General features: G+C 53.9%; 1 protein-coding gene across 1 annotated transcript in view; it reads right to left on the minus strand.

Annotated features, from left to right (window-relative positions):
* LOC130484666 (SCO-spondin-like) overlaps positions 1 to 17,126 on the minus strand; it is a 115,026-nt gene that overhangs the window by 26,272 nt on the left and 71,628 nt on the right. The window contains exons 69-82 of the mRNA XM_056857746.1: positions 16,686 to 16,856; positions 14,790 to 14,960; positions 13,929 to 14,008; positions 11,792 to 11,961; positions 11,636 to 11,682; positions 10,620 to 10,820; positions 9,215 to 9,385; positions 8,252 to 8,449; positions 7,856 to 7,952; positions 7,185 to 7,408; positions 6,164 to 6,316; positions 4,738 to 4,904; positions 1,947 to 2,092; positions 1,014 to 1,234 (exon numbers count right to left, since the gene is read on the minus strand). Of these exons, the coding sequence (XP_056713724.1) occupies positions 1,014 to 1,234; positions 1,947 to 2,092; positions 4,738 to 4,904; positions 6,164 to 6,316; positions 7,185 to 7,408; positions 7,856 to 7,952; positions 8,252 to 8,449; positions 9,215 to 9,385; positions 10,620 to 10,820; positions 11,636 to 11,682; positions 11,792 to 11,961; positions 13,929 to 14,008; positions 14,790 to 14,960; positions 16,686 to 16,856 (2,217 nt within the window). The remainder of the gene's footprint in view (positions 1 to 1,013; positions 1,235 to 1,946; positions 2,093 to 4,737; positions 4,905 to 6,163; positions 6,317 to 7,184; positions 7,409 to 7,855; positions 7,953 to 8,251; positions 8,450 to 9,214; positions 9,386 to 10,619; positions 10,821 to 11,635; positions 11,683 to 11,791; positions 11,962 to 13,928; positions 14,009 to 14,789; positions 14,961 to 16,685; positions 16,857 to 17,126) is intronic.

Here is a 17,126-nt window from a genome sequence, read left to right on the forward strand (position 1 = left end):
GGTTCTGAGAACAGCTGATCAGACGGCAGCTGCTGGCAGACCCTGGTGACTGTGTGGCCCCTGTGGCCCCACCCAACCCTGGATACCTTGAAGAAACAGCATGGGGGTGGGGAAGGCTGCCATTCCTGGCAAGAACAATGTTTCTCTCCCCTGCAGGGCTGAGACCTTCTGGCTTTGCTGAGCCCCCACTCACCCTTCAGAAGAACTTGAAGGGTGTTAGGAGGAGTGCTGGATTCGAGTCCAGTAGTCCCTTAGAGACCAATCAGTTTTTCGGGGCATGGGTTTTTGAGAGTCATTGGATTCAAGTAGGAATGGGGATCCCTGAATCCTTACATCCAAGTCAGAAGGTGCTGCTGCAGTCATCTTGTTTGTGGCTTCCTAGAGGCACCTGGTTGGCCACTATGTGAACAGATAGACCTTGGTCTGATCCATCAGGGCTTTTCTTATGTTCTCTCCAGGATCAGATGAGCATGCCTATTATCTTAGGTGCCGTGGAACACAGGCAGGATAATGCTGCTGCAGTCGTCTTGTTTGTGGCTTCCTAGAGGCACCTGGTTGGCCACTGTGTGGACAGACTGCTGGACTTGATGGGCCTTCTTGGCCTGATCCAGCAGGGCCTTTCTTAAGGTGAGAGGGTGTTGCAAAGCAGGGAATCAGGGATGCAGAGGGGGATGATGCATAATAGAATCAGAGCACGGGGGATGCCCTAGTGAACCAAGTAAGCCTGAAGCACCAACTGTGTTTGTGTGTTTGTGTGTGTGTGTGCTTGTGTGTAGGTGGGGGGAGACCGTGGGCCCCCTGACCCATAGACCACCCATCTTGTCCTGACTGGGCTGGTGATGCATCTGGTCAGTAGCCTGGAAGCTCCTGGGCCATCAACGGCCTCACCAGGGCAGACTGCCCATTAGCCAGCAGATGGCTGCCATTAAACCAACATAGCAAAAGACAGCAGAGCAAGGCAACTGTCCCCCCCCCATCCCCTGCCCATGATCCCCTTGACCGGTGCCTCTTACCTTGGCAATCTGGTGTCTGGCAGTACCTGGTGTCGATTCGGGGGCCGATGCACTCCTTCCCCCCATTGGAAGGCAAGGGATCGGTGCATTCTCGCGACCTGGTCATGTTCCCCAGCCCCCCACAGGTCAAAGAGCAGGGTGACCACAGGCTCCAGTGTGTGAAGCCCCCATCCACGGGGCAGAGGGAGAAGATGCAGGTCAGCTGTCCATTATGGCAGGAGCTGAGTCGAAGAGAAGAAACCGCGGGGACAGTGTGATAGGAGTTAGTTTTTATATGCTGACTTTATCACTCTAACACTCTGCTGCAGGATTCTTTCATTTTATCTGAACCGAATGGCCATTTTACAGCCAAAGCACAGAAGGGTCCAGACAACCTCCCCAGCAACCAATTTGTTTCAGGCTATCTCAAGGCAGGGTTCATAAGAACATAAAAACACTCGCACTGACATTTGTGACCATTTCATTGTTCTATCAGTAGTCGTGTACTCACAAAAAAAAAAGGCTTTTACGCCTATAAGAGGAGGCATTTAAGGGGAAGGCGGCAAATCAGCAGGGCTCCATTCCATCCTGCAGAGAACTGAAACTGACCTACACTCACTGTGAAACTGACCAAATAAGCACTTGAGAATGGCTTCAAGGGGAGGGGTGGAAGAGGGGGAAAGACACTTGGGAGGGAGAAGTGAGAATGGGGGTGGAGAGAAAAACCCGAAGGGACAAGTATGCACAGGACCAGCTTTCGATTTAGGATCAAGGCAGACTTGAAACGGGGTAAAACAGCATCCTGAAAATGCAAGGAAAATGTGAGGGGAGAACGAGGTGACTTCTGAAGGTTGGAAAATACATGCATAATCAAAACAAAGCCCCAAAGTAGCTGTGTGTGTGTGTGTGTGTGACTGCAAAGGAAACAACCCATGCATAAAAGGCCTCACTCACCAATTGCTGCAGGCAGAATGGATGGTGGTGTTTGGCGGCACCTCCTCCCCGAGTGAAATCAGCAAGGCAGAGGGAGTTCTGCTGGGATCTGAGGAGTGGTTCCGGAACATCTTCAGGGCTTCCTCAGTCACGACGCAGGGACACTCCTATGCCAGAGGGAGAGAAGAAGCACAGGAGAGAGTGTGTGTGGTTAAGATCACTACTGTTTCCCTGTAAGCACAAATCCCCAGGAGATGATCGAGGGGAATTGGATTTCCCACAGGGAGCTGAACCGTGGAGTCGCCGCCAGGCAGACAGGAAATCTTGGCCTGCTCTGAATCATCAAATGACTCCCTCGGGAGCATTAAGGCCAACCCGTGGCCACCAACACATTTTCAATGAGAATTTAGACATTTAAAAATCATAATAGAGGCCCAATCCTGATTGGCAGCAACAGGTGATCTTGCCCCCTCCCCAAATCCCCCCCATTCATAGCCACCACTGCCAAATCTCCAGGAATTTCCTAAGCCAGTTTTGGCAACTCTACATTGACTCCTTGAGCTTTGAGAGAAAATCCAAACAGTCTTGAATGAAACAAGAACAACAACCTTCCAAGGGAGATTTAGTTCATTCCTTATCAGCTGACTAGCAAAGCTCTGAGCTTGTCTGGAACAGGTGTGGTAACCTAGGGTTGCCAATTCCAATTTGGGAGATTCCTGGAGATTTGGGAATGGAGCCAGGGGAGGGTGCAGTTTGGGGAGGGGAGGGCAGCTCAGCATGGATGTGATGCCATATACAGCCCCCCTCCCAAGCTGCAGTTTCCTCTGTGGGACCTGATTGCTGTAGTCTGGAGATCAGTTGTAAGTCCAGAAGAAATCCTGGCCCCACCTGGAGGATAGTAAATATTGTGCTGAAGGAAGCTAAGCAAAAAAATAAAAACTGCACAGTAGCCAAACAAATAGATACCACAATAATTTACCCAGATATGGGAATAAACATGGGAACACACGCAGATGTCAGTGAGATAAACATAGAATAGAATAATTGGCAAGATGGTAGTACATACACAGCAAATAATGAAGCCAATACTCTATGCAATCCTGACCCAATGGGGCTCAAAAGTAGAATGATCTAAGTATGGGAAGATATGGTCAATCTCCACACTGTTTGAAAAGCGAAAAGGAAAGTCCGGATTCTAATCCTTTTCACACACAGGCCAACCAGGTGCCTCTAGGACAGTGGTCGGCAAACTCATTAGTCCAACAAAGCCAAATATCAACAGTACAATGATTGAGATTTCTTTTGAGAGCCAAATTTCTTAAACTTAAACTATATAGGTAGGTACACTGTTTATTAACTTAATAAACTTTAATTAAAGTTTTAAGTCTTAATTAAACTATAGGTACACTGAATAAAACTTGATATCATACTTAATAATGATCTTATTTATTGATAGAAATTAAATTGTAAGTCCCTGCCATTTTACCCTCCCCGTCCGGAGTCCTCGTCTGGAGGCCTGGTCTACCGCCATAAAAGCCTATTGGTAGACCTGGCCTCCGGCAGAGTCCCATTGGGAGGCCAGGTCTACCCATTGGCTTTCTTGGCAGTAGACCTGGCCTCCGGAGGCCCATAGAAGCCAATTGGTAGACCTGGCCTCTGAAGGGGGACATTTTCCCCTCCTCGGGAGTCCAGGAAGCCCACCCCGCCCAACAGCTGATAGGCGGGTGGGCCCGAGCCAGGAACCGCCGAGCAGTCCGCCCAGCAATCGCGTGGCTAGAGGGGAGGGGAGGCTTTAGCCTCCCAACCATTGAGGGAAAGGGAAAGGGGGACCCGGCCATTCTCCACAGCGGGGGGGGGGGGGAGACAGCGTGCCCGCTCGCCTGCTCTCTCGCGCGCTCTCTCTCTCTCAGGCGCACCGGCTCCGGACAGGAAACTCGCCTCCGCTCTCTCTCTCTCTCTCTCTCTGGCGCAAAGGGAGCAAGCGCAGCCCGGCTGCTGGCACGTGCGGGCGCGAGAGCAGGCGGGGAGCCGCACTCAAGGGGCCAAAGAGCCGCATGCGGCTAGGGAGCCGCGATTTGCTGACCACTGCTCTAGGAAGCCCCCAAACAAGATGACTGCAGCAGCATTTATCCTGCCTGTGTTCCACAGCAGCTAAGATAACAGGCCTGCTCCTCTGATCCTGGAGAGAAGAGGTATGCATCATGACTAGTATCCATTTTTACTAGTATCCATTTTTACATGGACCTGCATGGAGGCAGACAGATCTACAGGTCTCTCCTGTAGAAACAATATATCATACTTGCACTCACATGATGCCGGAAAAGCCGGCCACTTGTTTAGGGAAATGTATTCTTTAGATTAGGCTTTTCTATCTTTCTATCAACTGCAACAAGAATGTACTTAAATAAATGTAAGTTTTACTTTTTTTGCAATTTACTTCTTGGGAGGATTCATTTTACTGCACCCAAAATCACGCTTCCATGATGGGGCAAACTCTGCTATATTAATCAAATATACCCAATAGCCTCCACGTTGCGATAGCTATTTTGTGATGGTGCCCAGTATGTTTCCTCAAAATCCCAGAAGCCCCCACAGGCTTGGTGAGGTTGGGACAGCTCCTGCTCCATCCAGCTCAGGAAGGGACGGGCCTCCCAGGTAAAGTCAAACGGGCGATCAACTGAAGACCCACCCATGAGTTCTGAAAAGCTGTCCCAGAGAGAGAGAGAGAGAGAGAGAGAGAGAGAGAGAGAGAGAGAGAGAGAGAGAGAGAGAGAGAGAGAGAGAGAGAGAGAGAGAGAGAGAGAGAGCCCACCTGGACACAGGCCCCATTGTGCTGGTACGTGCCCACGGGGCAGTGGCACCCCTCCTCGCAGCCATCCGAGAAGCAGTCCATCTGGTGGGTGAGGTGGGCGCAGCTGTAGGGACACCCCTCCTCCTTCAGGCACTCCCGGTACAGGCGTCCCACCGGGCAGCCCACCTCTGGAAAGGAGGAAGACGGGGCCTCAGCTCACTTCCAGACGAGGCTCAAGGGGAAGCATGAGCGACGGTTAGCAGGGTCTGAGGGGGCCGGACCTCGCCACGCCATTCTCCTATCTTCTTGCCTGCATCCCCCTCAGTCCCAAATCAGCAACTGGCTCCCCTGAAGACACTGAGGGATATTCCCCAGCTCCACCACACAGCACCCCCCTGGGCAATGCCACGCCACAAGGAAAAGAACTTTCATCTCATTCTGCTTCTGGGGATCCACCACACCTTCTACCCAACCTAAGCCTGGCTAGTTTTGACTGGCAGAAGAAGGATGGGAGATGTACGTAGATGCCAGGATTAGGACTGATCCTTCATTCCCAGTACTGGGGATTCCTGACCACCTCAAAATATAAGGCTCCTAAGCAGGGCCCCGGCTGCCTGACGCCAAATCAGACCGTGGGCCCATCAGCTCCACCTGGAAGCAGCTCCCCACAAGACCCCTGGGGAGGGGTTTTCCCCGTTGCTGCCAGCTGCTGTCCCTTCAACGGGGACTGCACAGGCTGCCGCTCAGCACCAGTTCCAGCCCAGGATACAGCAGGATCTGGGTTGTGGCCCCAAGGAACTGCCAGGACAGTGGCTAGAGAATGGTGGCATTCAAATCCCCAAGGCTTTTCATTAACTCTTTTGTTTAAAGTAAGCTCTGCATGTACTGCTAGCACAAAAGCGCCCCCCCAGTGCAGCTGATAAAATCAACATAAAGGCAGTTCTTTTGACCACTAGCAGCACACCGAAGCAACAGCCAGAACAACAAGGCAGACACAAAGAGAACAGTGACAAGAAAGGCAAGGTGGTGTAGTGGTTAGAATGACGGACTAAGAGCACCATCCGAAGGAGAGCTACTCCAGCCTAAGCCCATTCATTTCAACAGGCTGGAGTAATTCTCCTTCAGGTTGCTCTGTAGATTATGGATGACCCAGGTTCAAATCCCCATCCTACCATGAAGCTTGTTGGATGACATTGAGTTAGTCACGCACACACAGCTTAGGCTACCTTACAAAGCTGTTGTCATAAAACTGTGGGGGGGGCAGTTAATTTCTGGGCACTGTCAGGTATATGGAAGAAAGCCCTAGGTAACGCCAGTGGAACTGCGCCAAGTCAATGTACATTCCCACGTATGCATTGCTGGATCCAAACCATTGTCTATAACTCACATACACAATTTTATTAACTGCCAAAGTCAAAGTGTGTGTGTGTGTGGGGGGGCAACTCACCCAGGCACACCTGCGTGTTGCACGTCTTGCTCTGCGTGGCCAAGCCGAGGCACTCCAGCCGGCGACACTGGCGGCTGCGCACCTGCTCTCCCCCACCGCAGGACACGGTGCAGGGGGCCCACAGGGCCCACTCGCCCCAGGCCTCCTCCTCCTCTGCGAGAGACGGGGAAGGAAGAGGTCAGGCTGGCCCACAGAGAGAACGGCTCCCTGTCCTCTCCCCTGCCCACCCTCGCCCAGTTGCTTCTCAATGCAAACTGACCTCTTCAAGGTATTTACCCCACCTGGGGAAAACATACAGGCACCATGTGGGGGTACGTGGAAGCTGGCAGGGGGAATCCTCATCAAGAAAAAGGAACGGGGCTCTCTTCCCTCCCTCAGTGCTACAAGCCCGGTTCAAATCAGCCCCTCCCTCAACTTGGGGGACTGTCAAACTTTCAAGAAAACCCCAGAGAGAGATCTAGTCATGGTCTCTTGCTCCCCCATCTAGCTCAGCGCTCAGAGCCAAGGGGAACCATCACCAATCCAGGCGTCTAGACATTAGGAAGAACCTTCTAACAGTTAGAGCGGTTCCTCGGTGGAACAGGCTTCCTCGGGAGGTGGTAAGCTCTCCTTCCCTGGAGGTTTTTAAGCAGAGGCTAGATGGCCATCTGTCAGCAATGCTGATTCTGTGACCTTGGGCAGATGATGAGAGGGAGGGCAGGAAGGGTTGCATCAGTGTTTGGTTCTTGCATACCTAGGGTAGTGCCGATTGCCACTTTGGGGTCAGGAAGTAATTTTTCCTCCAGGCCAGATTGGCCAGGGATCCTGGAGGGTTTTTTTTTTTTTTTTGCCATCTTCTGGGCATGGAGTAGGGGGTCACTGGGGGTGTAGGGGGGAGGTAGTTGTGAATTTCCTGCATTGTGCAGGGGGTTGGACTAGATGACCCTGGGTGGTCCCTTCCAACTCTATGATTCTATGATCTGACTGAACAGGGGCATTTATTTTCCACCTCCTGGGATCCTTCCTTCCACCCCCTCCTCACCTGGGCAATCCTGCTGGTTTCGGCATGGCCTTCGCTGTTCACTGCTGCCCACACACCCCCGGCCTCTGTTTTGTGGGGCTGGGTTGTTGCACTGGCGGAAGCAGAACTGGACTCCCTCCCCACAGCTCTGGGTGCAGGGCGACCACGGCCCCCAGGTGGCCCAGCCCCCGTGCAGGTGGCACAAGGGGTCCACACGGCACTGCAGGTGTCCGGCTACGCAGGTGCTGGGCACGAAAATCGGAGAGGGGGAGGAGTGTAAATGTTGCTACTTTTAACATGCGTTAATACACTTAACAGCTAAAAGATAATCTGAGGGGCCAGACAAACGGAGCTCGGACTCCCGAAGGCTTCTGCGCCAGAAATCGCGTTGCTCTCTGAGGTGCTGCTGGACTCGAATCTAGCTCTGCAGATCACAATGGCTACCTCCCTGAAACTATCTGAGGGGTAAGAGCACCAAGAAATGGCTCATAGGTAATTTCTTACGTGAAATATGACAACCAAATGTATGTGACATCTTGAAAAAGATCAACATAACTAAATTAATAAATAGTACCATCTGGGTCTGGTGGGCCAATCCCATTATGCATCGTGGAAGCGGGGCTAGACTGCAGAGACACAGCCGGGGTGGCCCCTTCTCTCCCCCACACCCTGCTTGAATTGCTCAGACTCACCAGTTCTTGCAAGGCCCATAAATGTCCTCCCCAGGCTCAGCATACTCCCAGGGAGACAGGCCCGACCAGAGAGAGAGATTGCTTATCTCGGGAGCACCTGAGGGAAAGGAAGGAGACAAGTCTGGCCATCTAGATTCCAGGAAAGGCCCAGCATCAGCTGGGAGTCATCTTCTCTCACAGGATTCAAGCCCATCAAAGTCACAGCAGGGTGGGTGGTGGGGGCAGGGAGACCATGACATACCCAGCTCACTCCCCCCAGCCTGGCCTGGTGCACTCCTCCGCTTGCCTGCAGAGGGGAAGCACGATGCATCATGCAAGGGGGCAGGGATTGCCCTGGCATGGGAGCCCCAAGGCAGGCAGCTCAGGGGCACCCCTTCTCCTCCTGGGAACACTCACCCAACCAGCTGGCGTGGTATTTGCAGCGGCACTGGGCGGGCCTAATGCACACGCCGCCCTGGAGCAGCTGCCCCTCTGGGCAGGCACACGCTGGCTGGCACTGCTGGCTTTCCAGGCAGGTGGTGTCTGGGTGTAGGTCCTCGCAGGTGCGTGGGCAGGGCTTGCCGCACGGGAAAGACACCTGGCCTCCGCTGCAGTCTGGGGAGACCAGAGAAGTCCCTGAGGCCAGCTCCCTTGTCTTGTGACTGAGTCCTTCCGGGTGCCAAGCTCTGCACTGGTTTCCTGACCCTGAAGCAAAGAGCTAAGCCAGGGGTCCCCTACATGGAGCCCGTGTTGACTGCTGACATTCTTCCTGGTGCCAGCCAAGTGTTTTTAGAAAGCGGGGAGGACCAGTCCATCTGGCCGCCCTACCTGCAGCCACCAGGGGGAGGGGGCAGAGCTTAGCTTGGCTGTCAAAAGGGCAGGGGGCAGCTTGCAGGAGGCAGCTAGCCCTTCAAAAGGTGTTTTCCCTTTCCCGGCCCTGCTTACAGGGCTGACAAAGGGAAACTGGAGTTTCCAGACCTCTGGGACGGATAGTATTCTGTCCCTGCCTGTCTCTGAACTTTTGCTTATTGGTGTGTGTGTGTGTGATTTAGCGCACGCGCAGGAGAGGAAAACGGGAAGGGTGGGGGTAGCAGCAGCAGGAGGTGAGAACAGGGGTGTGCCAACTCCATTCTCCCCTCTTCCCACCCTGCTTGCTGCAGCTGTTGTCGTGCCCCCTGCAGATGCAACCTTTAACACATGTTGACCCGACATGTGCAAACAAAGATTGCTGTGCGTGTAGGATTAGCACATCTGCAAGTGAGGTGCCAACTTCCAGGCACGGCCTGGAGGTGTCTGGGAATCACAATCTGGGTGCAGGTCCTGACAGGGGGTAATTCCCTCCCCCTCCCCCATGTGCAGTGGGGAGTCCCTTTGTTGCACCTTCACACACGGTGGTAGCGTCATGGCACGGGCGGCTCTGCCGGGCTTCCTCAGGGCAAGGCAGGCCCCCAAAGCGAGCAGGAGGGTTGATGCATTCCCTGCTCCTCACAGACTCCCCAAGGCAGGTGTCACAGGGCGACCAGGGGCTCCACGAACTCCAGGCCCCGTCCACTGCAGGGTGAAGAAAGGCACCGGACAGGCACATGTGGGGGTTGTGGGGCACACCCTGGCTAGAGATGGGGGGGGGACAGGAAACACTTAGCTACAAAACTCCCCCTTTGCCTGGTGCTAGAAGGCCTGCCCTTGGAGACTGACAAGGGCAAGTCCACGTGATGGACTTTCCAGGCCGGAATCCTGGGGACTGGTTTGGTGGGGCAGAAGCTAGGGGTGAGGGGGCCACTGCCCCAATTGGACCACGCTGCATCAATGAGGAGTAGGACACACGAACACATGAAGCTGTGTCTACTGAGAGCCTTGGTCCATCGAAGTCAGTATTGTCTGCTCAGACCGACAGCGGCTCTCCAGGGTCTCAGGAACAGGTCTTTCACATCTCCTCCTGCCTGGTCCTTTCAGCTGGAGATGCTGCTGGGGATTGAACCTGGGATCTTCTGCATGCCAAGCGGATGCTCTACCTCAGAGCCACGGTCCCTCTCCAAGGCTTCGGCCCACCTGGATATGCCCTTGCAGAGTCCACCCCCACCCACCCCTTGTTCTGTTGGGAGTCGGCTGGTTCCAGGTGTGCTGTGGAAATCCCAGCAGCCTCAGCCGGCTCATAGGGTTGCCAACATCCAGGTGGGGCCTGGAGTTGTCCTGGGATTATGACTGGAGGGTGGGCTCTATGGCATTATTCCCTGCTAAGGTCCCTCCCCTCCCCAAACCCCGCCCTGAGTTGGTAGCCCAGAGTTGGGCCACCCTCAGCTCCCAGGATTCTTGGGTGGGGGAAAAAAGAAGAGTTGGTTCTTATAGGCCGACTTTTTCTACCACTTAAGGGAGAATCAAACCGGCTTCCAATCGCCTTCCCCTCCCCACAACAGGCACCCTGTGAGGTAGGTGGGGCTGAGAGAGCTGTGACTAGCCCAAGGTCACCCAGCTGGCTTCATGTGGAGGAGCGGGGAATCAAACCCGGTTCTCCAGATCAGACTCAGAGGCAGTGGGTCTCAACTGGGGCTGCAAATGGAATAGAAACGGATGATCACGCCCCCCCCCCCCCCGGTGTAGAGGCAACCAGGGACAAATCCTTGTCCAGGAAAAGCGGCCTCTCGATTCCCAGAAACAGGAGAAAGGAGGAAAGAAGCAAACATGGGAGGAGAGACTCGCCATCCTGGACGCTCCGGCACAGGAGCCAGATGCTCGACCCAAAGATGCCCCGCTGCCCTCCCCTTTTTGCCCCCAGGGGCCGGGGTACCTGGACAGAAGGTGGCAGTGGGACACTTTTTCCTCTCGAGCTGCAGTCCGCTGTCGCCGTGATACTCTTGAGTCCCCTCGCACTCGGGGCCCCCGTGGTGGGGCTTGGGGCAACCGCAGGCACGGTAGCGGGTCACTGTCTCACTGCCGCATGTCCTGGAGCAGGGGCTCCAGGGGGACCAGTCGCACCAGCTGCCGGGGGCTGGAGCAGAGAAGGGGGAGGCTCAGAGGGTCACTTTATGCCAGGGAGTGTGTCCCTGATCCCTCCACCCGGGGGGCTCTCAACATGGGGGTCTGGCCTCCCTGTGGGAACGTAGCAGTTCCCAGGAGGACGTGGGACCGTGCCTCCTCGGTCTCCCCCAGGCCTACCTCAGGGCAGCCAGCTTTCTCTGAAGGAAGACAGGGCTCTTGCTGAAATGTCCCCCGTCAGGGCAGCACAGCTTTTGCAAAACTTAGGAGCCAGGAAGATTTATGGTTTGACCCGTTCAGGACATGAACAGTGCAGTAAAATTTTACATAAGCAAGAAAACCTTTGATATAAGTTTTACTGCCTCAAATGTCTTTTGAAACAGTGCAGTAAAATCATCCACCTGCAAATATTTCTGCGGCCTTTTATGCATGGCTGTTTTCCTTGCGGTCCCACCTCCAACGACTTAGGGTCTTCGTGTTGATTATGCAAGCTGTTTCCAACCATCAGAGGTCGCCTCACTCTCCCCCTGCGTTTCCCCGTGTTTTGCCCATGTTTTCAAATTCAAAATAAAACAGGTCCTGCAAAATGTGGGGAAACGCAGGGGGAGAGCGAGGTGACCTCTGATGGTTGGAAACGGTTTGTGTAATCACAACAAAGACCCAAAGTCATTGGAGGAGTGACGGCAAGGGAAACAGCCATGCATAAAAGACCTAAGGCTGCTTCTACAAAACCCAGATTATTTTACAGTAGGTTTTCTGCATTTTACCATATACTTATTCATCCTACTTGGATGCCACTGTTCCTTCCAGTTCAAAGCTGTAACTCACCAGCACAGGCCAGGTTAGTGCAAGTCAGCTTCCCTTGGGAGCAGGTGCTGGGGGAAGAGAAACAAGGAGATGGGCTGAGACACCCCCAGGCCTTGGCCATGTCACAGCAGTATTTCCGGGAGCACCCCCCTGCCCCAAATCACCTCCAGGCCTCACCAGGTGTTACAGCCGTCAGCACGAGGGATGGTCTGCCCTGGCAGGTACCGGTCGCCGGAGAGTAAGTCCAGGCAGGGGCAGCTGTGCTTCTCCATGCAGGCGGTGCCGTTTCTATCCAGAACTTTCCCTCTGGTGCAATAGCAGCCAGGTTGACAGGTCCACAGGCAGTGCTGGGGAGGCACAAGAGGGCATGAAGGGGCCACGGAGGAAAGGGGGCAGACTGGGGGGGGGGGAAGTCCCTGACCTGCACAGTGGTTTGGAGGAGAAAACTGGCTGAGATAGGAGGGAAGTGAAGGGCCTGTGCGGTGGTGGTGGGGCGCTATGTGGGAAGGAAGGAAGACTCACCACAAGCACCGGAGAAAGGAACGGGGTCACAAAGGAAGGGGAGATACCACCTGGCCAGGCTGGTTACATTCCTGATGTCCAGAAGCTGTGCACAGCAAGCAGAGAATCTGCCCATTACACTGGGAATGCCAGTTTTCCTTTTTAAAAGCGAGTTGCTAGCCCTCATGGTTGCGAGGAGAAGCTTGAACAAAAGCATTAGCACACATCATACAGAGTGGGGTGGAAAGAAACTTAATGGGCAACGTTTGTTCTGGATGCAGAGCATGGATTTGGGTGCTGCAAATTAAGACGCACAGCCCCGCTTCATTCCTCACTGCAAGCAAGTACCCCAGGGCCGATTAGCAGCCTGGGGTCTTTACCCCAGAGGAGCAGGCTGTCTGCTCACCATGAGGGGCTGAAGCCGGACCCCAAACTTTCCCACCGGTTAGTGGCTGAGCTGTTCAATTACCTCTCTGCAGTCACCCTTCTGTTGCCAAACGAGTGCCAATCTCCAGGACTGGTCATGGCAACCCCAAGCAGCATATTGTGCGCCCTGTTCCAGTCGTGCGCCAACCCCAAAAGCCAAGGGGAAGGCTGCAGCGCACAAGTGAAACTGACGCAACCGCTCCTGTGTATCCCGAGCCGCCGGCAGCTGAGAATCTGAGGCCAGGTCAACCCTCTCCAGTGAACCAGAGAAATTCCATGTTTCCTGTGCATCTCCGTTCCAGCAGAAGCCATGTCAGAGAAAGCGCACAGGCACGTAGCCTGCACCAATGCCCCCCCCCCGTATCATCGGACTGATTAAGCTAAGCCATTCAGAGACATTAAGATAACGATGACTTGTTCCTCCAGCTATGCGAAGCAGCGATCCCCGGACATTAGCAAGATCATGCCTATTGTTTCAGATCATTAAACTCATCACCGAGATCCTCCCGGTTTCTCCCTGGTTGCACAAGTCACTGGAATTAGAATAGATTTCCAAATTCTCACCACACCACCCCGGCAGCTGACCATTAATCCTTTTGTCACCTTTTGTCTCCCGGGAACCACGGAGGGGTAATCCAATCACCCCGCCCCCAGGAAAACAGTATAACTGGGGTTGCCCACACCCATAACGTTACCTTAGGTCTTTCCCTGGCCCATTTGCCACTACTCTGTTGGTTTGGGTTTTGCACAGCCTGGCCATGATCCCTTCTACCTCGCTGGCCGAGTCCCTGGGAACCCCTATTCCTCGCCCCTCTCTATTTCTCAACTATCTTAGTCTACTGGAACTTGGGACAACTCCTCTACAGGAAAGGTATCATATAGCCCGTCAACGAACTCCTGCCAAATTGGCTAATGTCTCTGTACTCCTCTCTTTGAATTTCCTAGATTCTCTGTGTATGTTTGTGTTGCACCATGGAACGCTAGAAAAACATAAACTCTCTTAATTTGGAATTCTTTTGCCTATGTCTTTATTCTAAGATCACAGTTACCAGCTGTGGTATACATAGGTTGCATCTCGCTATATAAATAAATATTGTAATTTGCCACTTGCTCGCTAATTTCCCCAATCAAAGAGCATTTTGGCTAACACTTCATTGTTCAAACCCAGGAGCCTGGGGGCGGGGCATAATCCGGGGGGGCGGGTTAACGCTCAGAGAGAAAGATGGCACCTGGATCAGTCCCATCTCTCTACCCTTTGCCAGGGAAAATGGGCAGCCTGGCCCTGTGGGTGGCTGGGGGCTGGTGTTGGAGGCCCATGGGAAAATAAGTCATGGGGGGGGCGCAAGTGCCCCAAGAGTCAGAGACTGGGGTGCGCACGGAGCCTCACCGGGATGTCGTCACATGTGCGGGGGCAGGCGGGACCACAGCTGCTGTACATGGAGCCCTCCACAGAGGAGCAGTCCAGGGCTGTGTGAGAAAGGAAAGGTGCAGAATGAAAGCGATTGCGGCACACAAGGCTGGCAAGGTGGGGCAGCTGCCACGGCCCAGGGTGTCCAGCAGGGCCCACTGCTGCCCCCTCACTCAATTGCTAGTGCTACACCACCTCTGCTCCATGCTGCACACCCTGCCTGATGCCCCTGGGCAAGGATGTGCAAGCAGCCATGAACGTGGGCAAGGGAGGTGCCAGGGAGCAGAAAAAGGAAGGAAGCCGCAGCAAGTGGGCGGCAGGGAAGGAGGGCAGGAGTGACTAGTCAAGGGCAGAGGAGGGGAGGGGACCATAGGAACTGTCTTCCCAAGCCCCCTGAAAACTTGGAACTGGCCCTGGCAGTATGACCTCCCCGCAGCACTCAAACGGGTATAGATTCCATCTCCACCAGGAGTCATGTTTCTTCTGCTGGAATTTGTGGCAGGGCTGCGGGACAGGAGATCTTCTGGGCATGGCGATGTTCTTGCACCGAGCACCCCAGTGCCAATGGGGGCTCCTGAGTGGCAAGACAGGCCTGTGGTGGACTCCATGACCAAGGAGTAGGCTATGCCCAGTGATCCATGGAGGAATAAACTCAAAAAGCATGGCTCCTTTGTAAAGCAAATGGAAGGAGGACAGCACACCCTGACTTTGCCACCTGGGGCTACTGCCAGCCTCTCCCAGGGGAAGAATCGTGCCATCAGCAGACGGCACAGCGCCCCTTCCTGACACCTGCTCCCCAGCCCCCAAAATGCCACACACCCGAGGGGAATGATGACTCACCTGGGCAGGGGTCCAAGTGGCAGGCCTCCACCTGGGTGGGAGGCCCCTCGCAGTAGTCCCCGCCACTCAGTGGGGCAGGGCTATCGCAGGCTCTCCTCCGGCTCCGCATGCCTCCCCCGCAGCTGACGGTGCAGCCGGTCCAGGGGCTCCACCACCCCCAGGCGCCGCTCCCTGCGAGAAGGAGACCAGGGGAACAACAACCGGTCCTCATCTGGCACAGACGCCACGTTGCAATTCCTTCCTTGGGTGCAAGGATCTGCGTTCGCTAGAAGAAACGTGACCTGCTTCTCCCCCTTCTCCTTAAAATTTTTTGATTGGACTCTCTTTAAGAAATGTGCAAAACTTTTTTTTTTACTTCATGCTAGTGTTGCCAACCTCCAGGTGGGGCCTGGTGTTCTCCTGGAATTATGACTGATCTCCAGACTACAAAGATCCCTTCCTCTGGAGAAAATGGCTGCATTGAAAGGATGGAGTCTGTGGCATTATACCTTGCTGAGATCCCACAACCCACACTTCGCAGACTCCACCTCCAAATCTCCAGGAATTTCCCATTCTGGAGTTGGCAACCCTACTTCATGCCACTGCAGATCATGGCCTGACTCCCACCCTTTCATTGCCCTAGGTGAGCTGTTGTGGCCTGGTCAGCTTTATGCTAAATAAATAAACATAAAATAAAATTGAATGTGGGGAAGCAATTTCTTGTGACGGCGAGAGATGGCTTTTGTTTCCCCAGGGCAGCTGCCATTTCCAGTTCGTTTCCCTCATGTGAGAAACATTTGTGGATCTCAGGAGTGTGTGTGTGTGGGGGGGGTCCAAACGCCCATCCTAGGAGACCACTGACACAGTAGAGTCACTTGTGACAACTTCTTTCACGCTAAAAAGTCGCATGACTCGAGGCCAAAACACAGCTATTCTTCTGGAATGTTCTTCAGGTTTGCCCTGAGTAAAGTCTTTTGAGAAACCAAACAGAAATCAAGCGGCACCTTTCAGACTAACAAAATTTGTTCCGCAATAAGCTTTCCATAAGTCAGAACTCACATCATCAGATGCACCTGATTCATCTCTACATCTGAAGACTCACAAAAGCTTCTGCTGGAATAAACTTTTTGAGGTGAGTTCCCTCGATGTACATCTGACCGTGAGTCTGGGTGCACATCCGTGACCCGACACAGGACAGGCGCATCATGTAGTTATGCCCTGAGAAGCACCCACTTCTCTGCCTGGCATCTTCCAGCAAATATCATCCCAAACATTTGTGTCTTCTGCAAATCTATCCTTTTGAACCCAGCCTGTTTGCCGGCAACCACCAGATCTCACGCTGAGATCTTCCAACAGACACTGTGGAGGTTCTGGGGCAGGTGTACCAAACAGCATGCCCAAATCCTGGCAAACCCACACTGGCATATGCTGAGCTGAAATCTCTGCTCTGCCATAAAACTCAGAGGGCGACCCGTGTTCCAGTCAGTCACTTTCAACCTAACCTGCCTCGTGAGGGTGTTGAGGGGAGAATAAAGAGTGGGGCTCTTGGGTCGGAGAAAGGGTGGGAAGAAAGCATGGTAGGCAGACAAGCAGAGATGCTTTTCCTTCTAAAGGGAGAGTTTCCCTGTCAAAAATGCATTGGTTCACTGGCCACAGGTCACTGGGCGACTATGCTGGCACAGACCAGAAGATGAGGAGGATTCTATGATTCTTCTATCGGCGCAGGTGTGCCAGAACCAGGGAGGCCCTTGTGGCACCAAACCCCAATCCTCTTGGCACCCCTTTTTGGCAGGCTCTGTTTTCTGCCCTTCTTATCCAAGCCCAAAACTGGCCACATGAGAAGCGGTCTTCTCCGGCTCACACGAGAGGTCCAGTCTCAAAGAGCCATCGCGGTGAGGAAACGAGAAAGGCACTCACTGGCACACGGCTGGATGTGGCAAGGTTTGTCTTCGCGCTCCGGCCCCAGGCAGGGCACGCCCATCCCGGACAGAGGGGGGTTCGTGCAGAAGCGGTAGCGGTTCTGGAGCCCCAGCCCACAGGCAGCCGAACACTCGCTCCAGGGGGTCCATTCGGACCACTGGCCGTTCACTGTCAAGGAAGGACCAAGCAAGAGGTCAGGGAGGGGAATGAGACAAGGTGCTTTGGGTTTGGAGAGGAAGGAGGGTAGGATAAAGAAGTCTGTGGGGCAAGGGGGAGAAACTCCAATGGGCCACGGCTGTGTGGCTTCATTCATACCTTTGCAGTTTGATTCCTAAATCTCACCTGGTGCTGTGTGGATGGTCTTGCTGTGCTTAGAGTTCTAAATTAAAGAACTAACAGCAACACAGACTACACATCAGAGCTGAGCTAACTGCAACA

Source organism: Euleptes europaea, chromosome 11 (genome assembly GCF_029931775.1).
Source record: "Euleptes europaea isolate rEulEur1 chromosome 11, rEulEur1.hap1, whole genome shotgun sequence".
NCBI lineage: Eukaryota > Metazoa > Chordata > Lepidosauria > Squamata > Sphaerodactylidae > Euleptes > Euleptes europaea.